A 23,165-nucleotide genomic window follows, 5' to 3' on the forward strand; every position below is an offset into this window, starting at 1 on the left:
CAGCCCCGCAGCCTGTCTTTTGCACTGTGAATCAGAATTAACAAGCTACTTAAGAGGAGATACACACTTAACGCAGAACATTGCCTGATGTATGCGTACTTATATTTTACATGTTTATTAAAGGGCACAATTAAACCTCTTAATTTCCCCAACTGAACCTACCTCACACTCAGTTAAAATGGTGGAATAGCCACTGGTTAATGAAAGAACAAAATCTTCTTGTTTTTACAAAGATGCATAATTCCACTGCCTTTGGCCCAATGTTGATCTCAAGTTGTGCATTAGAGCAAGCGGCAGGAGAATATTCTCTCTTGCCAAGTTTCTGAGGTCTCATTTCTTCAACTTGTCCCCCACCACAGTTTTTCAACCAACACAACCTTTCTTGAAGACTATGTGAGCAAAACCAAGAATAACGGGAAATCACATTCGTTTTTCTTAATTTATTTAAGGAACACCAAAAAAGTGCATCTGAATACTTTTTTAAAAAAACCAATTTGTTTTTAATTCACCGTATGCTGCCTCACCACTCCAAATGCAGTCTAAGAGATGGTTCAAAGACATCTGCTGCCTTCTAGACAAATTGCTTAAAATTCCTGAATTTGATACAAGAATATGTGAAGTTTCTTTCTCTTGAGTGGTGATGGGCACCTCATAATCATTTGCTCCGAACCACTTGCCCAGCCTTCCCCCCTCTCTCCTCGCCTGTTCACATGACCCATAACAGACGAGACAGTGGGCTAAGACAGATAATCTTAATTTTTGGAACAGTTTTTTGCTTGTTACCTGCAAAAATCGAACTGGACTTTTTAGGATCTAATTTTAACCTTGGCCTCACTGGAGTCGTGCTCTAGTCAACAGAGCTACAAATACTAAATAGTTAAGCGGATAAGCAAAATCAACTTTTGCTTTTATATTCCCTAGGTGAGATTTCTTTAAAAAAAGAAATAACTCATGAAAAAAGACTAATGTGTAAACGAGAAATTAAAAGGATTTTAGTTATCATTAAAGGAGAAAATTCCATTTGTTCCATGGAGACAAAAACTGATATAAAAGGAAATGACTTTATTTTTAGGTTTTAACATGGGACCTAACCTAACAATAAAAGTGTTTTGTTAAAACCACCATAAAAATAAAAATTAATCTAAAATACAGTTGCCAGTGTTCTTTAGGATTTAAAAAAGTGAGATGTTCCAGGCTGAAGCAAATGTTTTCTTGGGTTGCCAAATGCATTCCCATGAGTGTTTCTTATTTCTTAGGCTGTGGGACCAGAAAGCCATGCTTAATCTCGCTTACCCGTAAGGACTAAAATTCAACTACATGTACATATTTAAGACTTGCCCTAATTCAATGCCCAAGTACTGGAGATTTTCGGCTAGATGTACCTGCATGGGAAGCTGTTTTCAACTCTTTTTCACAACTCACACCAGAACAAAGCAGCTATCAGAGCAGGAAAAGAAAGCTACTGTATCAAACCTGCAAGGAAAATGCTTAACATAGAAGAGCGATGACTTATTTTTCAACCCCACAGATTTTGTTTTTAAAAATTAAGCTACTTAGTAGTAAAAAGTCAAAAAAAATTTTAACATGATAGAGGAGTGTAAATAAACTTCCATAAATCAGTATAAATGTGTTTATGAGACAGCAATTTTAAAAAGACAACAAAAAGGCTGCATGGATCCTAGACAGATATGTAAATAAACTCACTCACTCCAGATATTAAAAGAACAAGCCTGAAATTCTTGACAGCAAGGGTTAGAATGGAAATAAGAAACTGAATGGTAGCAATGCGAGCAGGCAGTACTGGATTCAACATTCTTTCCTAAAAGGCTAGAGGAGGGAAGAAAAAGCACAATTCTGACAGTTCTGTTCCCATTTCAGCATCTCAGAACTTCATCCAAAACAGGGAAAGCTAATCCAGAAACCCCCTCTGCTCATTAGCGTTGAAGAGTATTTCAGGAATGACAGGGTTCCTCCTCCGGGGGACCGGCAGGCGGGGCAGAAGCCTGCTCTCACGAGGAGGCTGCTTTACGAAGGAGGGGGTCTGGGAGGCAGCCAAGTCAGCAAGCGAGAGGCCTCTGAGATTCTGGCTTCCAGGTCAGTGAGGCTGCTGGGGGGTTTCTGAGGGGGAACCTGGCCCCCCTCCTTTGGGTTCTGTTGGTTAAAAATGCAACAGCATATGCGTTCACAGCACTTCAGTCATTTGAAAAACAAAACCTCCCCCAACTCTCCCCTGCCCAACTGTAGGAAAGAAGAAACTCATGAAGCATTTATTTCTAGGTTTCTGCAGTGCTATTAAAGTTCAGTCAAATGGAAAACCTAACAGCCAGCCCCCAATTGTTAGGATGATCTCAAGAGACCCTGAACTGGATATTGCAAGTTGACATAAACTGAAATGAGCTGGACTGAAGCTGCTGGCTCAATCTCTCCACACCAACAGTCGCCGCTTTGTTCCACCTGGAGTGGTCCCATGCCACCCCCTTGATGAGAGCTCTGGGCAGCAGCGGGGTGGTGGTTTTTTGGGAAGCTACTGGTTTTACCATTTGCTTCCAGAATCACATAGACTATAACAAACTTTACATTAAACACTGTTTAGTCCTGAGTTGGGTGAAAGCCCGTGGAGGAGGGGCCGAGTTCCTTAGGACTCTTCCCTCCTTGGCGTGGTGTCATACATGGCCTTCGGCTTTCTCCTCTTCCATCGACTGACTTGCTGTTTCTTTTTCATTGGTGACCCCTTCTAAAGTCTTCTTGCCCATTGCTTTACTGGCCTCTTCCTGAGGAAGAAGTAAATCAAGAGGATTAGAGGAAAAAAAGAAATGAAATGTCCAATTTCTTCCTGGCTCCTCCGGACTGTCAGGTCGAACGCAAGAGGGCATTACCGTGACTTTATTTAGATTGTGCAGCTGTGTAAGTCACGGCCCTGCTGCCATAGTTAGAGTGAGGGCTTTCACTTTTCCTTCGTTAAAGTGACCAGCTTCCCACAGGGACAGCTGTTTAACAGTCAAGTCCACGTGACGAGGGGGTTTGAGCGGACGGTCGGGGCAGGACCAGAATACAACTTTGCTGCAGAGGAGGCTGACTGCTCCTATCCCATTCGCTAGGTTGGCTCCCGAGCCTCAAAGTAAAGGGCGTGACGGCGGGGCTTCCCCATCAGAGCCCATTTCCCGGGAAAATCGAAGTCTCAATGAGCAAGTGTTGTTTGATTTTTTTTAAAAAATAATAAAAGCCTTAGTACATTTCTAGGGTATTAATTTCCCTCTTTTCTTGCATGGACATGCCAAGGCCTCAAAACTATGTGCCTTTGGGGAACAGAACGTTGGAACAGCTCTACTCTATTTCTGGATCCAAACCAGCCTCAATCAGATCTGAAATCATTCTCCCTCTTCTTGTGCCTCTCAGGTTGTCCTCCTGTGCTTGTGTCCTATGCTGAACCTTCTTAGAACAAAAGTCAAGGGGGCAAGGTCAGTGAGTTCAAGATCTACCTGCAGGCAAGTGGGTTCCGCACATACCTTTGCGTCCTGCTCTGCAAACTTCTTGAACATGTTGGCGTATATCCTGCGGTCCCGCTCGTTGTGCTCCTTAGCCTTTTTCTGGCACATGGAGATCTGCAGTCTCGCGGCCTTATTCTGGGGGTTTACTTCCAGCACTTTCTCAAAGTCGCCCTTGGCTGACTCAAACTCATTCATGAGCAGCTGGGCCTCACCCCTCCTGTACAAGCCCTTCTCATTGGCACTGTCCAGTCCAAGGGCCTAGGGACAGATGGTTTATGTTTTAGAAAGGATGCATGTACCTTGTGGGAATTTGGAGAGAAAGGCCTTTGGCCAAGGGAACTGGAAAAGGCATCTTGAAAAGATCAGGCTCAAGGTAATTATATACTACTGATCAAAATATCCAAATTAATTTCTATATTTAATGCAATTTCTATAAAGGTTCCAAGGGGACTTGGGAGGAGGACTTTTGAAAAGTTCATATAAAGTCCAGTGGAAGAAGTAAATGACTAAGAATGGCAGAGAAAATTGTGGAAAAACAAAAATAATGAGGGGACTTGACCCACCAGAGAAAAAGATATACTATTAAACTATTGAAACTGTTAAAACTACTCTTAAAACAGTGGTTAGTACTCCACGGACAAACAGGTCAGTGGAAGAGAACAAGGCATTCAGAAACAGATTCATGTGTATGTATACAAAAAGCTTTAATAATCACAAAGATGGTAATGTAAATCATGTAGGGAAAGGATTAACTTTGCAATAAATGGGGCCAAGACAGTGACTATCCATGTAGAAAATAAGTTTGATTCTTCCCTTGTATCATAAACACACAAATAAATTCTAGACCAACTAGATGCAAAAACCCCCCCATAAAATATAATAGGGTTATTTATTATTATTTTTTTAAAGTAAACCTAGTTGGAGTAGGTTTTTTAAGTACTGAACAGGGTTATTTTTATTATTGTAGGATGGGGAAGACTTTTCTAAAGACAGATTTTACTATGAAATATTAAAACTTTCTTTTCAGAAAAAGATACCATCATCAAAGACAAACAAGTGAGAACAAGGTCCCTACTGTCAGACAAAGCGTTAATGTGATAATGTGAGGCTACCTCAATCAATAGAAAACAAATAACCTGGGGGAAAGATGTGAACAAGCAATTCACAGAAGAAACACAAATGGCTAATAAGTCATGAAAAGATGTGCAACTTCATTGGTAACCAAGAAATAAAAATGAAAATAAGAATTTTTTGTTGCCAGTAATACTGAGAAAAGAAACCACTGATAATATTCAATAATATATGAAGTATTAAAATTTAAACTATTAAAATAACATTTTTTGACCCAGTAGTTCCACTCCTAGGAATTTTATCCTAGAGAAGTAATTCCACACATATGCAGAGAAACACTACATAATTTATAATATCGAAAACCTGGAAATCTACCAAAAGGGATTGGTTAAATAAATTATGATAGATGCATACAATTGATACTATATAGACTTTAAAAAGAATGAAGAAGAGTTATATGATGAACTGATAAGATGCAGAAAGATGTCCTTGTTTTATACATCTATACATTCTCATTAAAAAATATACATGTTATTATGTATGGAAAAACAAAAGGAAGGTGTGTGGAAAATGAATGATTGTGGTCTTGGGAGAGGGTCAAAGGGAATTTTATGAATGCACTCAGTTTTTTGTATGTTTCTGTAATGTCTGAATTTTGAATGACTTTATACTACTTCTATAATAAAGAAGCACAAAGTTTTAAAATGTAATTAATAATAACATTCTTTTCTCAGGCAAAAATTTAGTATATAATATGATAGGGAACACATCCACAAAACTCAAAATCTTAAATCTCAAAAATAATCTTACAAAGAAAGTATGAAATAGTTGCGTGTTATTCCTCTTTCCTTTGTCTATCTTTAAGATATACCCGGTTACTGGCTTTTACCCATAGTATAATATACACTGTTCACTCTGAGACCAAATACCTGACACAATAGCATCAGCCAGTGTAGAAAAGAATGGAATAGTACACATGATACTGTTACTGGTCTTTTAGTACTTAGGTGCTGCTTAACATGTTAACAATAGAGATGTAATCAGGGATGCTGATGCTTTGTGGGTCTTGCAAATTATTTATGTATATTCCTAGTCAGTGAATAAATACGATTATAATAAAAAGTGACTTGTATATATCCCTGCATGAGCAGCCACAGTCTGTTCTTAAAATCCTAAAAGCCTTCAGTTAAATGTTATTAAATTGTGTAATCTGGTACCAAATACCATCGACTTAAGGTCATGGATAAAAATTGCTTAATTTTATCAAAACTTTTACTCATAATGTATTATTATAAATAGTCTAGGCATTAGGAAAGTATGACTGTAGTAAAAAAAAAAAAATTTTTTTCTGAATTTCCCAATTCTTACTGAGAAACAAATAATCCCAAACAAAACAAAGCAAAATGAAAAATCCAAAGCTTGGCTGAGAGGAAACAGAAGATGACTGAGTACGAGGATGGAGAAAAAAGATCCAGACTATCTAACATTCATCCCACACGAAGTCACTTTACCTTGTCACAGCATTCCACGGCTTTGGTGTATTCTCTAAGCTTCAGGTAGCACATGGCCAGGTTCAGGAAGGCAGCGAGCAGAAATGATTCAGAAGCTTTCGATTCCTTTTCTGATAAGCCATATTCCATCTCTAACCAGGACACTATCTTCCCATACTGAATCACCGCCTGCATGTACTTGCCTCCCTAACAGAGAAAAGCCAGTAATTACTTGCTGTACAGGCTCTGGAGCAGGTACAAAGGAAGTGTAAGCTCAGCCCTCCCTGAGAAAAGCATATCCGCAAAAGGAGACAACCACCTCACACCAACCAAGGTATCTGATCATTTCCTTCTCTTCTCAGGAGGTGGCTCTCCAGGCAGCTTTCCCCCTTCCTTCTCAAGTTCCAGTGACCTCTGAGCTGGTGCAGGGCTGGGAACCGTAATGCTCTTGTCCAGCATTTACCATCTCACCCTTTTCAGAGGGGGCAGTTCTTTCAGCAGGTGGGCATCAAGGCTTTTGGGTTACATTCTTTGGTGCTAAAATTTACCAAACTTTCAAAGGGCTGGTGAGTAGTTGCAGACTATGTCACTAGTTTACTTGAAGGGGAAGTTACTTTTCCCTTTTCTCCTCCTTACAATCAGCACTGCACAGTACACACTATATTTTGGCAAGTGCTGGTCCCAAACCCAGCAAATCTTATTTAAACCAGGAGTTGGCAAACGTTTCCTGTAAAGGGGCAGATAATATTTTAGGCTTTGCAGACCAAAAAGTCTCTGTTGCAACTCTGTCCTTGGTAGTACAAAAGCAGCTACAGACAATATATAAATAAAGGGGCATGGCTGCGTCCCAGCAGACCCTTACCTACAAAAACAGGCTGTGGTCTGCTAACCTCTGATCTATAGACAATGGGAATATACATAGTTGAAGAGCAGCCATTCAACATAAATAACTATAAAACATAAATCACACAGGTGTTAGTCACCTAACTACATGAGAAAGCTCTTTCTCTTAACCATAGTTCTGCTCTCTTACCCGATGAGAATTCTAAAAATTGTGAATAAAAATTGTGTAATTAATTCACATGAATTATATCTGCTCTATACAAGAAATGATGAGCTGAAACAATGTGTTTACTGCCATTTTAGGATGAATGAGAGGAGTGATAGCTGGTAAGTGCACAAATAAGATGGGGGTACAGGTGAGGGGTCTCCTCTGCAGGAGGTGACCATAAGCTTGAAAACATGACACATCCCTCCAGATGGCAGAATTGCAGCCAGACCCCTTAGGACATTAAATCCAATGTCTGACCAATGAACAGTGTTAAGATCATGTCACTAGGATTTACCATAGTCAAAGCAGGGCATACACATCAGTGTAGAGTTATGTCTCCCCATGCACTCCAAACGTCACCCAATGACTAAGAAGAGAAAAATCACAGAGCAAGTCTACAAGAATGTTCCCGTTATAAAGGAATTCAGGTGGTTGGCATAAAAATGAGCTCCACCTGTAGAAAGGAAGCCCCAATGTCGATTTTTGGTGATAAGGATAGGGGAGACCAGTTCCAAGGAGAGGGCCTGGGTCTGAAAGTACAGATCTTCCTCAGCTTACAATGGGGTTACCTCCCAACACACCCCGGGTGAGCTGAAATGCATTTACTACCCCTCACCTGTTATACTGTTATAAACAGTATAACTTAGCCTGGCCTACCTTAAGTGTGATCAGAACACTGGCATTAGCCTACAGTTGGGCAAAATCATCTAACACAAAGCCTGTTTTATAATAAAGTGTTGAATATCTCATGTAATTTACTGAATACTGTCCTGAAAGTGAAAAACAGAATGGTTGTGTGGGTCCAGAATGGCTGTATCGGTTATTTGCCTCCGTGATCGCAGGGCCAGGAGCTGTGCTCACTGCTGCTGATTACATCGCCAGCCCAGGAAAAGTCAAACCCCAAATTCAAAGTGTGGTTTCTACTGAATGTGTATTGCTTTTGCACCACTGTAAGTCACGGGTTGTCTGTACTTATAGTTTGTCTTAGCCTTAGGCCCACTACTCAAGATTAAAGTCCTCACCAGTTTCAGGGTTGGGCATTTTCTGTCATTGTCTTTTCTCTTGCTGGATTGTGAGCTCTTTGCGACAGGAAGCATGTCCTCCTATCCCTTTTGGAATATCCAGGGTTTAACATAAGGAGGCCCTTAATGAAGGTGTGCTAAGTAAACATTAAGGTCAAAGGAATATAACTATGGAATCAAAAGTTTTTCAATCATTGGGAGCAAAATGGAGGTGCAGGTGAAAATAAAAGGTGTCACTTCATTTAGATTAGGTGAGGACAGGCATTTTCCCTGTTACGTCTAGTTTCTTCTTCCTCTCTCTCCTCCTCCATCTTTAGTGTTCCAATTACCTTTCTGACTATTTAATATATTGTCATAGAGAAAGAAAAGAAGAGTCAGGGAGGACAAAGATCCATATCCTATCACTTCAGTAGGTTCTGACTATCAGAATGGTAGAGGCTATGGTTTCTAAAAACAAAAAAACCCCAAAGTATTAGACTTCATAATACATAAATGTTCCTTACCTTTATAGAGCATTTTAATTTTTTGATAGCCTTTTCTTATATAGTATATATAATTTTACTTATATCTCAACTTCTAATGAACAAAGACCTCTGTGTTATTTCTGCTTCTGATGTACTAAAACAGGAGTTCTCAACTAGGGTGATTTTGCCCCCAGGGGTCATCTGGCAATGTTTAGACACGTCTTTTGTTGTCACAACTGGAGAATATGTGTGTACCACTGGCATCTAGTGGGTAGGGGCCAGGGATGCTGCTAAATGCACAGAACAGTTTCCTGCCAAACAGAATTTATACAGCCCCAAATGTCGATTGTGCTGAGGTTGAGAAATCCTGCTCTAAAAGAGTGAAGGAACAAGAAAGAGGGGCAGGTTTTTAGTTTTTTTAATGTAAAATCCTAGAGTCATAGACGACTTGTTTCTAAATCATAGCACTGGTTTCCTGGTTCAGTAATGGTGGTCAAAACATAGCAAAGCCTGGTTTGTCTGCAAAGGGTTCCACGGTTGAAGGACGATCCTTAACTAGCTTGCTTTAGAAATGCTTTTTTCCCCAAGGAGCACAAGGGGGAGCAAGAACCTCTTGGTTAGTAAGTGTCCTTAGCCTTACCACTCTGCCTCCAAGTCAGAAAAGAGAAACACGTGTGATAGTTAATGCTCTTGTCCCACAGAATGCTGTCAGCTACGAGGGCAAAAATCATGTCTGTTTAACTGACTTGCACAATGCCTGGCGTAACGTCACGTTGTTAAACGTGCTTAATAATTATTTTCAGAGCCAAATGAAGAGAGTCCTCTCCTACCTTTCTTCTCTTTAGCGTTCAGAGGTTGATAGGAGTTTACACTCTAAGCGCTCAAACCACTCCCATTTAAAGGCTTATTACAATTCTACCCTACTACGGGGAGAGACTTACCCACTTATGTGTAAACCAAACCGACAGGTCAATGAAAATGGAGCTCCAACGTGCGGGTGGCATGCAATGTACCCCATCTCTGCTCTGGCCCACACACCCGGGCTCTGCGCTGTGCACAAGGCGCCAAGTCAAACACCCTGGAAAGTCGAGGCCCGGGAAGGCAGCACGGCAGATTGAAACCTGCCCTGACATTTGAAAAGGGAATGTGTATAGGAACCCACCTACCAACCATTTCTGAAGTCTTACAGGTAAAACTAGGATCACTGCTGGGATCTTTTACCTATAATTATGAAAGTGCCTCCAGGGAAGTTCTGAGTAGTACAAAATGTTCAGAGACATTCTGGGGGAAAGGTCTTAGGTCAGTGGTTTTTAACCTTTCATTAATTTCCCCCAATAGACTAATGTTTTGAAAGACTTTGTCTATCAAATTGAATGTTAAAAATAATATGTTTCATATGTGTGACTGCTGATCCAGATTTTATCCAAAGATCAGTAATTTTAAGAGGGTTCATAATATTATGAAATACACAAATCACTGTTGCAGTTATGATGCTAAGAAGCAACAAAGTTTAGTAACTGTACAGACAATTTAGCACTGCTTTCTGTTGCTGATCGTAAATTTTGGCCATCTCTCTGTATATATTCAGGACACAGCTATATGCACGTGGTCATCAGCAACCAATTAGAGCTTCTGAATAGCCAAGCTGTTTTATTACACCGAGTTAATTCTAGTCAAATGCCAAAAGTCGCAACCCTTCTACCAAATGTTAATATTCTTTTCAGAGGTTTTGGGAAATATAAAAAATACATTTAAAGACTTTTATGGACTCCAAGTAGATAGGAAAACATAGTTCAGGACGTGTTGTCTTAAGTAATTTTACAGAAAATTTTCTTTTTGTTCTAGTGTATTAGGTATTTGGGTCTACAAATAACTCATCTGGAATCTACCTGAGTTACAGAAGTATCCAATACCTCAATTAGAATTTAAAAAAATCAAAGTTGTTCTTGAGAGTTCAGAAATGCACCGAATTTTAGGGCTGGAAGGAAACTTGGGAGCCTTCTAATTTAACTTTAACTCACTTTTCATATGAAAAAATAATCTCTTTGGACCTTAAATGACTTTAAATCATTTGGAGCCATAAAGCCCAGTTTTCCCAATTCAGAGGTCATTCTGCCATATCCTAATGCTTTCTGGTGATCCATACATTATTTTAATATATGTAATAGTTATTAATAAATATAATTATATATTATCTACACCCCCAGTAAGAAATGTTTTAAATTATGACCTAGTACCCACTCACACACAACTGAACAAAGTTTTGTGAAACGAAGTGTATCCTTACTACATAAGGCAATACTCTTCCACTAAATTGATTTCATGACTCAATAATGGGGCTCCTCTCAAAGTTTAGAAAATAATAACCATACCTGTTGCCCTCTGGCTGCGTAATTCTATGTTGGTTATACAGTCTTACATAATTCTTTCATTGTTTCATGTGGGTTAATATTGCCTCCCCTCCCTTCAGACAAGGCTGTCAACGCAAGGACATGTCTTATAGCAGGTTCTCTATGAAGACTTGTTGAAGTACACTAATGTATCACTGCTTTATAGACTGTTGAAAACATCATCTAATTGTTTTTTGTTTTTGCTCCTGGATCACAGCAGCAAGGAAAAAAAAAAGAAATCTTGACAAAACTCCCATTCTTTCTCTCATTCTCTTCTGTGCTAAGCCCTTTCTGCTTGATGTGGAGAAGGTATAATATTTGGCAATGGGGAAGCAATAGATAGTACATTCTGATTAGAACTGAACAAAGAGCTGTTTCTTTTTTTACTGTATCTGGGGGGTTAAAATCTAAGTGAGGAAACAACACATTCCTAGATTACAAGAAAGTGTTTTCAAGAATCAATAAATGACAAATATCATTCAGGAATTTCTGCTTTTTTCTCACAAAAGCAAGTGTGGCAGGGATCATCTTGGCCATTAGAAGAAATTTATACTCTCCTCCTGCCAGTTCCTTTTGAAATCTGTGCATGATCTTTCCTTTTATCATGTACCTAAGTGACTTCCCCAAGACAGTGGAAAGGAAAATGATACGAAACTTAGCCCTTTGAATTCTACTACTTGCTAACAATTATTCTATTCATTCTTTGTTTCGTCCCACACACACTTGTTGAGTGACCACTATGTACCAAGCAAGATGCTTTAGGTCTTGAGTGATACACGATGGGTGGGAAAGCCGGACCTGGTCTGACTTTGCGGAGGCTTACAATCTAGAATAGAATGTGTACAAGAGGCTTTTGTATTCTTTTTGTCACATAATTCATTCTGTCTCACCATTTTCTTATACTTAAAATGACAGACTTGTAAAAATTCAGGCTTATTCTTATCCAGAAGGGTATAGAATTCAGAATAGGGAATATCAGCACAATTAATTGATACTTGAATAAATTCTTTGAGATGGAAAGGATTGTACAAAGACTCACATACCTTGAAGTACACAGTTCCCTTCTCTTTGACAATGGCAGCCTGCTCCAATTTTTCTTTGGTATCCATCTCCCAGGATTCTTTGGCCTGTTGTATAAATGTGTGACAATGGTTAGATGAACAGAGAAGGAAAAAGCATCAGCTGATGTCCGTAAGAAGAAACAATAGCTACTCCTAGAGGATACCCACACCCCAAAACACACTGGCTTTTAAAACTGTGTGCCCTTGCCAATGCACTGCTAGGCTAGAACTCACTTTCCATGAGGGCAAAGCTGTAGCTTGATCCATGCTGCTCAAGAGGGAGGAGCAGGCAATAATACCGTAAGGAAGATGAACTGTTGAGCATCGTTAAAGAATGCGCCTTTAGAATTATGAGGTGAGGCCACACAATGGAAGCTGGGGCCCCTTATCTCCCTGCTGCAAACTCTGCCGCTAGACTGCTATTATAATTTAGGCAAGTTTCTCTCAAGCCTTAGTTTTTCAACTCTAAAATGATAACACTATTGTAGTCAAGTCACAGTTGTATATTCATACACACTTAAAAAATTCCAGGTCATGTAGTTGTCTCTCCACTCTGAAACAACCAGACATACTAAAGTCTCCAAACTGTAACAACTTGCAGATGCGTACTTGGGGAATTTCAAGGAAGACATAATTGGGAAGATAGAGGTGATGCCAAGATGTAAACAAATGCTTTCATGATCACCTGCTAATTTATACTGTGTGTATCATTACTCCTTCCCCATTATAGATACGAATCCAGGGACAACTGCACTTTCATTATGAACAGCTGGATCATAAAGAGTCAACAGAACAATCTGGAGTCCTTTAGGGAAGATGACAATGGCTGTGTCAGTGCTATTTACTTCATAAGAATTATGAAGCTTAAGTGGGTAAATATGAAATTCTCTATTCAAAAGACAGTGGTATATAAATCCCCTCCTTTTTAAAGTAAATAATGAGTTACTAGTCTTCCTGGCAACCCTATGTTGATTCTTAAAAATTTAACTTTATTATTTAAAAATCTAATAACAAGCGTTCTGCATTTTTTATATTGGGTTCAGTCTTTATTGATTATGAATCTATTCTTAGTATTACAAAACAGAAAATGAATTCATGTTGCCTCCATCACTGCCACACCCTGTCACATGGTTTCAAATATAATCTCGTAGCACTGTGGTCAGAAAAGATGCTCGGTATGATTTCAATTTTCTTAAATTTACTGAGGCTTGCTTTGTGACCCAGCATGTGATCTATCCTGGAGAATGTTCCATGTGCACTTTTGAAAAGAATGTGTATTCTGCTGCTTTTGGATGGATTGCTCTATAAATATCAATTAAGTCCATCTGGTCTACAGTGTCATTTAAGGCATGTGTTGCCTTACTGATTTTCTGTCTGGATGATCAGTCCATTGATCTAAGTGGGGTGTTAAAATCCCCCACTATTATTCTGTTACTGTCAATTTCTCCTTTTATGTCTGTTAACATCTGCCTTATATATTGAGGTGCTCCTATGCTGGATGCATATATATTTGCAATTCTTGTATCTTCTTCTTGGATTGATCACGTGGTTTCAAATACACCTAGCAGTGCAGCCTGGCATATGCCCTTGCAGCCGTGACTGAGCATAGGCTCACTGTGGTGTACTAAAGTGAGGAGGCTCCTGAGTGTACAAGGTCCACTGGACTGTGATGGGAAGGGGTGGGGGTTACTTTATTGCTAAAAATTACTTTCTCCCTCTTTAAAAATAAAAACCACTTTGTGCTATGACGACAGCTTTGGAGGATGAGTACTGAGCTAGCGGGACTTCAGAAGACGTTATCTGACAACAAGCAATGGTTGTGATAAGAGCATGTTTGTTTTGGGGAATGTGTTATGATTAGGAACATCACTGTTCGGGGAGGATCCCAAAGTTAGAGGCCTACAGGACAATGATTTCCTTTCTGAGTCTAATAATGTAAAAACAGTCATGTTTCCAGTCCAAAGCTTGAAGTATGGAACATGGAGGTAACACTGTGGGGATGAAAAAGGTCTACAAGATGCAGTTCCTGAGGCTCTCAGGGAAGGGCTGGGCTCTGGTGGTGCAGAGGACATAGCTGGATGGCATAGCTGGATGGGACAGCATACCTAGCTCAGGCATATGCTCTGCGTTTGTCCAGGGAAGCTGCTGCTGGGAGCCTCCAGAGGTGGGTTTGAGATGGAAATACACTCAAGGAGGCCTGCCATTTCTGGAACCTGAGGCAAACGCTCTCTTTTTTTCTACTTGGACAGGTACGAAAAGAAAAAGTCTAGGGTTAGCAGGTTTGTTCCTTGTGCTCCTTGCCACAGAGCCTGGTGGCCCATGAATCCCTTGCATTTTGGATAATAACTTGGAGCCACAGTGAAGGCCTCTTCACAACTCCTGTGAAGGGTATGATCTGTCCAGCCCTGGAAAACTGCACCCCACTCCCCCAAGGAGCTGCCTGGCAAGAACATGAACCTTTCTGTCTTCAACCCAGGAAGAAAAGTACAAAAAGAACAAGTCTAGGAACAAATAAGGGAATAAGTCTTGGCTTCTACCAAAAAAAGTTAATTAAAAAAAAAAAAAAGGCTGACACATAGGAACAAAATAAGAACACAGAGCTCCTCGGTTGTGTATCAGCTGTGCTGTATCGGTTGTCCTGTGCTCTAGTAGCAGCGTCAGAGACAGGAGACAAAACTTGGTCACAAAAAGCACAATATACAAACAAATACCATCTATGTATACCACCTGGTAATATAAGATATTAATTTACAAGAAGTGGATGGAGAAGAAATCTGTCATGATTTCAGAGAAGTTGGTATTTTCTCACCTTTTCGAAGCTCTTAAGTGTAACTTCATATATAAGCTCAGCATTAGGTTCAATGCCAAATTTAGGCTTCCCTGCCTCTCCAAAACCATATCTGAAATGGAGAGTAAAAAAAATAAAACTTTAAAGAATTGGTGTATTTCCAGGCACCCCCTTCAGTATTTTGAGGCATCACATCAGCATAGAGCTATCATTTGCAAACTACACACATCAAAGGCCCTGAAGACAAACCAGATGTTGATCAGAAGATATAGTGCCAAGTATCACTGCTGTGGTTTAAGAAACCAGGCTACATTTAGTTTTCTTCTTCATATTCATATGTAGTGCAACACCTGTACTCCTTGGGACAGCTTGCTTAATGTGATTTTAAATGTCACTGTCTATTTTTCTACTTGATTTTATATCTAGTTCTTTCTATAAAACAGCCATTATTTGACTATAAGGGCTTTCCCTGAAGCTTTCTCAGGACCCAGGAAGACAGGCACTATAATCATTACAGTGCTGTTTGGGAGAGGTATGTTTTAATAAGCTTTTAACTTTAAAGTGCTGTCCCCTTCCAAAAGTACCACTTCCAGTCAGATAAATGGGGGAAAGGTGCACACATCAGGAAGGATATACGTCCTCATAGTATTTCTTCAAGACTTTCAGAAAGCATACTAGAAAACAAATGTATAATCAAAAAGAACAGCCCCAGCAAACTCTAATACCTCATCAAGAGAAATACTCTGTACTGTATTCTCATAGCTCTGTGGCTATATAACACTGTAAAACACTACACTGTTTAGCCAAAACTTACTGAATAAAATTACGGGGGATATATAAATTTGTTTTTTGGAACCATTTAAAATTTTAACACATCCAAGGCATTCGAAGGAGCACACATCTACTAGAATGGAAATTCTGATGGAGCTTTGTCTGTCTGGTTTGGTGGTTTCCCAGCATGTAGAACAATGCCCAGCATATTAGGAAAACGTTCACCGGAATATACTCTGCTCCATCTGTTTCAACAAACTATTCTTTAATATATGGAATGGCACTGCCAAAATCTTAGTAAACTCAAACTCTCAGGCTATGGTTTGAAACCAGGCCAAAACCAAGTTGATGTATTAATACCTTCAGTTTTCTCTGGGGCAAAAGGACTAGAGTGGGAACACTCATCTCTTGCTATTTGTACCACTTCTTTACTCCCTGCCTGAGTTTTTCAGGAAGAAAATGCTTACTCATTTACCTCCCTTGTTACACAAGAAAATGGAAGCTGGAGCCAGAGAGAGGCACAGAGATGGAGTGAGAGCTGGTAGGAATGGGGTGTGGTAGTTTTAATAGCAGGGCAAAGGGTATCTTCAGCAAAGAAATAAAAGGGGACATAATTACCAGTGGCCAACTGTAGGAAGTGGTGACTAGTTTTCTACTTTGAGCTCTTAGACTGATATATCTCCTATTTTGTTTCTGCCGTCTGGTAAATAAAAGAACATTATTCCTCAACTACTGGGAATCAGGTAGGCAGGTGAGTCCTCACTGAGCATGTGTTTACTGACAGCATGTTCTATTTGGAGCCCTATGCTAAACATGTACAAACCCAACAGATGCTCTGGCACTTGCCTTAGACCAGTGGCTCTCAAAAGGGGTTAATCCCCCAACACTATCAGGGACATCTAGCAATGTCTAGAGATTTGGGGTTTGTCACAACTAGGAGGCTTCTGACTTCCAGTGGTTAGAGGTCAGGGACACTACCAAACATCTTACAATGCACAGGACAGCTCCCCCAGCCAAGAACTATCCGGCCCCAAATGTCAGTAGTGCTGAGGATGGGAAGAGCTGCCTTACAACACTTGAAAATAGGAGTTCCGTGGCTGGGGGCGAGGAGGGTGAGGGTTTGGGTCGAGGGCAGGCAACAAATTGTTCTGGTTATCATCAACGGAATTAAAGAAGACTAAGGAAGGATATGATTTCTACAGTCTTTCCTGGGTTCAAATGAAGAAACTCTGTGAAGACACATGTGGAACACTTAACCCTGGGGAGGCGTAAGCTCATACCGAACTGTTTGGGAGCATTTAACCTGACTTCCTATTTTACAGAAAGTTGTCTGATTTATGCTGGATTAGGCCGGGCGAGGAAGAACCCAGGGCACACGAATTCATCTGACTGAAAGACAGAACACCACAAGAGGAATTCTAGGCTTAACCAAAAGACAAGCTGGATTACAGTAACAGAAGGAATCCAGTATCAATGTTCTTAAACTGACAGGTGCCTGCAGAGAGCAAAGAGATACAAATAATGACTGCTAAAGACCATTAAGCCTTTATGTGCATACAAGAAGCACTTGCACCTTGTATGCAAATACTCTTACCAACTGCTTCCTTTTTACAGATGAAGAAACTGAGGCTCACAGAGAAGTGCTTCCTGAGAATCACACAAAGAGGCAGTGGTAGAGCCAGGATTTAAATTCAGACTCTGTGTGTCCCAGAAAGTTGTTTAGTTTTTTGACCCACACTGCCGCATTATTGAGATACTCTGGCTCTTGGCAGCCTATGTTTTTGTCTGGGGTTGGTGCAGGACAGAAGATAAGGAAGAAAAAAGAAAACTAAAACTAGCCGTACTTTACCTGAAACAAAAGAGCTTAATCAGTCACCATATTTAAAACAATATTAAAGACATTGTCCTGATGGGAAGAGAGAAAATGGCTTCTCTGGAAGTGTTTTATGAATTCCTTACTATGAAAACATCCTGCCAAGGAGTCTATCAGAATGAAAGAGAAGGTATATGCCCTGGGGTTTTTGGAGCATGAAATACAGATGACACTAAGAGTAACACAGAACACATATTTGCAACAGCCGTATTTATAGCCACACTCAGATGCAATGTATCTATAAGTGGGACTCTGGTAAGACAAGCAAATTCACTGCACACGCTCACCACATGCCCAGTGGGCAGGGATTCTCTATATACACGGATAATCTTATGCAGCACCTGTGTGGACAGTCTCCTGGTGTAGACTCTGCACTTTAAATGACTCCTTAACATACTAAGCAACATCTTGAAGCAAAAAGAACATGTTCCTTTCTAACTATGCTAAATTATTTCCATAAAACATATGAAAAAACTTTTATATATAGTAATTTATGAAAACTTGTCGACAACTTTTATGCCTGAAAAATCTACCATATGTTAAAACGGGGTTTCCCTTTCCTTATGGTCTGAGAGTAAAATGGAAGAGAGAGAGAATCATCACAACAGCAATAATAGCTAACATACTAAGGGTTTGGCTGTGTCAGGCACTTTGCTACATTCTTTACATGCATTATCTCATTCAGTCCTCCACATCTTTGTATGGTAGATACTGTTATCCCCATTTTACATAAAGGGAAACTAAGGCTTAGGAGAGTCGAGTACACAGCTGGTAAGTTGCATGTTTGTTTGTTTTTTTAAATCACTAATCATACAACAATTTAAACTTTCAAGGAACTATTTGCATTAATAAATATAAGGATAATTCCTGTTTCCCTTTGCCATTAAACTTGAGACATCTGTTCCCAAAACTGGCTTGTCAGCTAGGTTAAAATGTAATGAACTGATTCATATTATATGCTCACAATGTATAGAGAACTCATCCTCAAGGAACTTAGATATGAAAACACATGGACATAAATACCACTCTCTTTATATGAGTTTAGAACTACTGTAACTTTGGAATGCTGGATTAAAAATAGTTAGATATTACTTGGATATGGAAGAGATAGCCTCTCTATGCACCACCTGAATTTAAAAGTTCCTTATAGGGCTTCCCTGGTGGTGCAGTGGTTGAGAGTCCGCCTGCCGATGCAGGGGATACGGGTTCGTGCCCCGGTACGGGAGGATCCCACGTGCCGCGGAGCGGCTGGGCCCGTGAGCCATGGCCGCTGAGCCTGCGCGTCCGGAGCCTGTGCTCCGCAGCGGGAGAGGCCACAACAGTGAGAGGCCCACGTAACACACACACACACACACAAAAAAGTTCCTTATAGAAACAGATTCACCTAAGTGAACTACAAATACATAGTAAATGTAAATAAAACACACTGAGGTGGGAATATACTAGTTGAAAAAGGAATAAGACAGAGAAAAAGAAGGTATTAAATAAAAGGTGCCTCAGTGAAAGCTCTAAAGGGTTTGAGGTGTAGAGCATTTTGCAAGGATTTTCAAGTGGGTAGTGGCATGACTAAAACATCACTTAAGAAATACAATTATGGCTCAAGTGTTGGGGCAAAGGTAAATATGCCACTGGATTACGACCGAGGCTACACAAAGGCAAGCAACTGTATAAAAGGCACAACATTACCTATTGGTAAGTGCAGGTCATCAAGATTCTCAATAACTCAAAATCCTGACTGACTGAAATCGAAGGATCCAGAGAGGGAGGAGACATGAGATAAGCAGATGCACACTTTCACACAAACAGAATCAAAACACCCTGGTTTCTCTCAAGGGTCCGTTTCTCAAGATAGAAGGGTTGGATTCATGGTATAATTTTAGATCTAAAAATAATACCAAACATGTTTTCACAAGAGAGACTTAGTGTCTGATAGTTCTGAGCTTCCTAGTGCTAATGGATATCCTTATGATGGGAAAAATTTAGGCAAACATGAGTCATCTCCGCTGCCTTTAGATCCAGGAAGAACACTCTTTTTTCAGGGAGTCTGTATAAGAACAGGTGGCACAAATTCAAGTGGTAATAAATCATCTAAATGCTTCTTCAACTTCTAACCCCCACGTTTTACTGCCTCCTGCCTAATTTAGAGAAAAGGAGAGAAGGGGCAAGAGAATCACGTGAGAAGGGCCAACAGCTTCCCGTCTTGGCAATATGGCAGGCAAAACAAACAGAAAAGCAAAACTTGCCTGTCAGTCCTACCCTGAACACACATCTATCAAGAGAATAGGCTTACAAATGTCTGTAATAATATAAGGCCCATTAATTCACTCTGTGACTAACTGTAGCCTGATTTAATTAATTGTTTCCACTGTTGGCCTTAACTTCACTGAAAATAGCAAAAAGTTGATTGAAAAAGCAAGTGTATCCCTGTTCTTTAGATAACTTCACTGTGTACTGAACTGGTATGCTGCTTACCGTGGTCCAAGATACAAAATACATTGTTCCTCACGCTGCATTTTCTCCAGGGCTTTGTCAATTCCGATTGGAATGTCGTGGTCTTCTCCTTCGCCAACTATGAACCCCACATCTCTGCAATCAAACATCCTTCCACCACAGCGGCCTTCCAGGTGGACTGAGGGGGAGGAGAAGGACAGTCAACAGAGCTGCTCTTCGTGACTGGCTAATTCAGGGATGTGATAAATGAGTAGTTCCCATTCCTCATTTCATCTAGAGACATACATGGTATGTCTTGTTGAAGCTTAGTCTACCCAGTCTGGAAATTTAAGAGCAATCATATTTCTTTCTATTTTAAGTTTAAACTTATAATTACTGATAACTACATCAGTAAGATAGCTTAGAGGATAATAAAGTGGAAACACAGGTTTAACTTAAACCTACTATATGACAGAGGTTTCCTCACCTATAACACAAAACAAGAAATACTAGATTATTTAATAGGTAATTATCAAAATGCCACAAACTTAATATCAAGTATACAAAGGCTTAAACATTTATAACTGCATCTTGGCTTTGGATGCTTGGGTTGAAAAACAACCGAATGGCTATTTCCCCAGTGATATTAAAGGGTTAACTGAATATAGAAGCTCTTTTTTTTTTCTTTAAGAGTTTTAATCTCATTCACAAATGTTTGAATAAAAATGAAAAGGCCAAAGGCAACATCATCAATAACTAACATATCTGTAATCCCTTAGTGCAGTAATAAATGTAAAATGTGAAGGAATCAATAGTCTACTATAACTCGACAAATCACTCAACCCTCTCGTCTGAAATGTTAAGTGAAGAGGTCAATTTCTCAGGGCCTACTTCCTCATTGCACTCAAACTCAGCTCATTCCCAGGGTAATTTCACATTAGATAAGGGGCTTTTATGTTAATATAAAATAGGAAAACACATACAGATATATATTTTTCTCTTGGTTAGTTAGGCTTTTTCTTCTGGGATAAACAATTCTTTGAAACTTTCCAACTACGTTTAATATTACGGATATTCATTCCTTTCCATTTAGGTCTTTGACTCAATAAGAAAAATGGATGGCTTGTATGACAGCACAACAGTCAACAAGCAATGTAATAATTTGTCTTTCATAAGAAAATTCTTTATTCCTACCTCTGTAATATTAATGGCCTTGATTCAAATGTAAGGAATTCCTAAAATGCTTCTTTTCTGAGACTGGTTGATCTACTTTAGATCAATAACTTGCTTTAGAGACTAAAAATCACTTGTTCTGTTACATTCGTTCCAGGAGACAATTATTTTCCAAATACAAATTCAATTCCAACTTACTCTACTTTTGAACTACTCGATCTCAAAGGTCCTTTGAAGCTCTAAAATTCTACGATTCTATGGCCCAGTAATATAACTCTCAATGTAGACCAGAAACCAGCTTCAAAGCTAATTCCTGTAGTTAATCATTTGATCAGGTTACCTTTAGACCAGGCCTAGGAAATGAGAGAAACCCTGCAGAGTAAACAGCAGTGGCATAGACACTTAGGGGCCAAAATGTCACATGGACATTTATGCTTTGAAGTTCTCTACCATTTTCTAAGTCACTAGGATTAATACCATCCCAATTTGTTCCCGTTGCAGACATAGGGTGGAGTCGAAGATGCTTGGGCCAAACTAGAGAAGGCCTGCCTGACTCTCGAGTCAGACCTTCTAAACAGGGGCAAGAGCTAGACTGGCTCTCAGGGTGGAGCTGGCATACAGAAATTTTGTTCTATGTCCCATACTCATAAATGCACATGACTCTCTTAACTCACTTTTGGAATGTTCTAGATAAAATACAGTTTAACTTGCAACACAGTGAAAGTTCTTTTGAATTGGCAATAGTTTCAAAATAAATTCAACTTTATTATTTTCAAATACATACACACTAGAGAAGTTCTGCAAGGAATCCTAGGCTTAAGATATTTACTGGAGTAAAAGCCGGTGTTTCTAAAGAATTTGAGAGTTTGAAAATTTGTGTTCTTAAATATTTTAAAATCTGCCCAAGAAATTTAATTTAGACTAACGTGATGACACTTTTCATGAAAAAAGATTTGCTGAGCAAAGTGAGTTTCAGCCCACATATTATAGAATATCTCAGGTATTGAGATTTATTATCCTAGTAGCTCACAACTTATTTGACAGATCTTTTTGAGTGAGGTTTACTGTTAGAAGTGTTTTCCTCCCTGATGGAGAGTACATTTAGTGGGGGAGGAAACTATCAGTACATTCGTTGTGGTTTTTGGTTGATCAAGTTTGAATGTGTTTTCAAAACAGGAAATCCAGAGACTGTGAAGGATTCCTGCCTGTGTGTCAGTTTCCTAGGCTGGTTTTTCAGCTTGATGCATATACTTGATATTAAAATTATATATATAATTTCAGAAGTTCTCTACATGTGATAACCCTTCATATTAGGGAAAGAAGAGATTGGCTACTAATAAACATGTTGGGAAAGATAAGTCAAGCAAGCAAGCAAGCAAAAAAAAAAACTTCAAGTCAAAGTATAATGAAGGCATAATTAAGAAAGCAAAAAAAATAGTTCACTGCAGCCGGTCTCTCTAAGAGAAACAATATATCGTAGAACCAATGTTTTTGGCCACCTAATAGGGAAACATTTGCAATACTCTTATAAATACTACCTTATATAGGGACCAATCTTTTTTTCCTATTAAATCTCTTTTAAGTTGAACCTGAATAAGCACTACCTACAGTACCATAGAATCTTAAATTGATAAACTGATACGCATGCGTGTGTGCCCACACGCAGCAGTCTTTACGTGTATGTATTAAACCTTTTAATACTGACATTATCTGCAATGTCAGAGCAAGAGGAGGTATCACAGCCTCAGGGAGTATAGTCCATTGATTCTTTACATCTACAAGTAGCAAACACTCTCGCTAGATTAACTGGTTTCTAAAATTGGAACACTGGTGTGACAAGTTCTATAAGACAGATGACAAGTACTCCACCCCACCTTGGAGCTGACTGCCGCAGGAGGGACCTCCATCATGGTGACAGATGCAGACATGCCTGGCTCCTATAGATCCAATTTTTTTTTAATCGTCTCAATAATTGCTACCAAAGAAAACCATGGCAGCTCTGGCTGTGGAAGACCTGTGGTTGCTTTTGACCTTGTATCGCTTACTGTAAAAACTCATTTAATAAATATTTAATAATAACCATCATGACTCAC

General features: G+C 39.5%; 1 protein-coding gene and 1 long non-coding RNA gene across 19 annotated transcripts in view; one reads left to right on the top strand and one right to left on the bottom strand.

Annotated features, from left to right (window-relative positions):
- Window positions 1-13,511, top strand: part of LOC136792007 (uncharacterized) — a 125,922-nt gene extending 112,411 nt beyond the window's left edge. The window contains exon 6 of one of the 2 annotated variants that reach the window (XR_010835066.1): window positions 12,768-13,511. This is a non-coding gene — a long non-coding RNA (uncharacterized lncRNA). The remainder of the gene's footprint in view (window positions 1-12,767) is intronic. The other variant, XR_010835065.1, reaches the window with a different exon arrangement.
- FKBP5 (FKBP prolyl isomerase 5) overlaps window positions 426-23,165 on the bottom strand; it is a 98,275-nt gene continuing 75,535 nt past the window's right edge. For all 17 annotated transcript variants that reach the window (XM_059076386.2, XM_059076382.2, XM_059076380.2 and 14 more), the window contains 6 exons: window positions 19,942-20,098; window positions 14,847-14,937; window positions 12,020-12,103; window positions 6,071-6,256; window positions 3,507-3,746; window positions 426-2,771 (listed from right to left, as the gene is read on the bottom strand). In XM_059076386.2, the coding sequence (XP_058932369.1) occupies window positions 2,664-2,771; window positions 3,507-3,746; window positions 6,071-6,256; window positions 12,020-12,103; window positions 14,847-14,937; window positions 19,942-20,098 (866 nt within the window). In that variant the 3' untranslated portion in view covers window positions 426-2,663. The remainder of the gene's footprint in view (window positions 2,772-3,506; window positions 3,747-6,070; window positions 6,257-12,019; window positions 12,104-14,846; window positions 14,938-19,941; window positions 20,099-23,165) is intronic.

Source organism: Kogia breviceps, chromosome 10 (assembly GCF_026419965.1).
Source record: "Kogia breviceps isolate mKogBre1 chromosome 10, mKogBre1 haplotype 1, whole genome shotgun sequence".
NCBI classification, from domain to species: Eukaryota; Metazoa; Chordata; class Mammalia; order Artiodactyla; family Physeteridae; genus Kogia; species Kogia breviceps.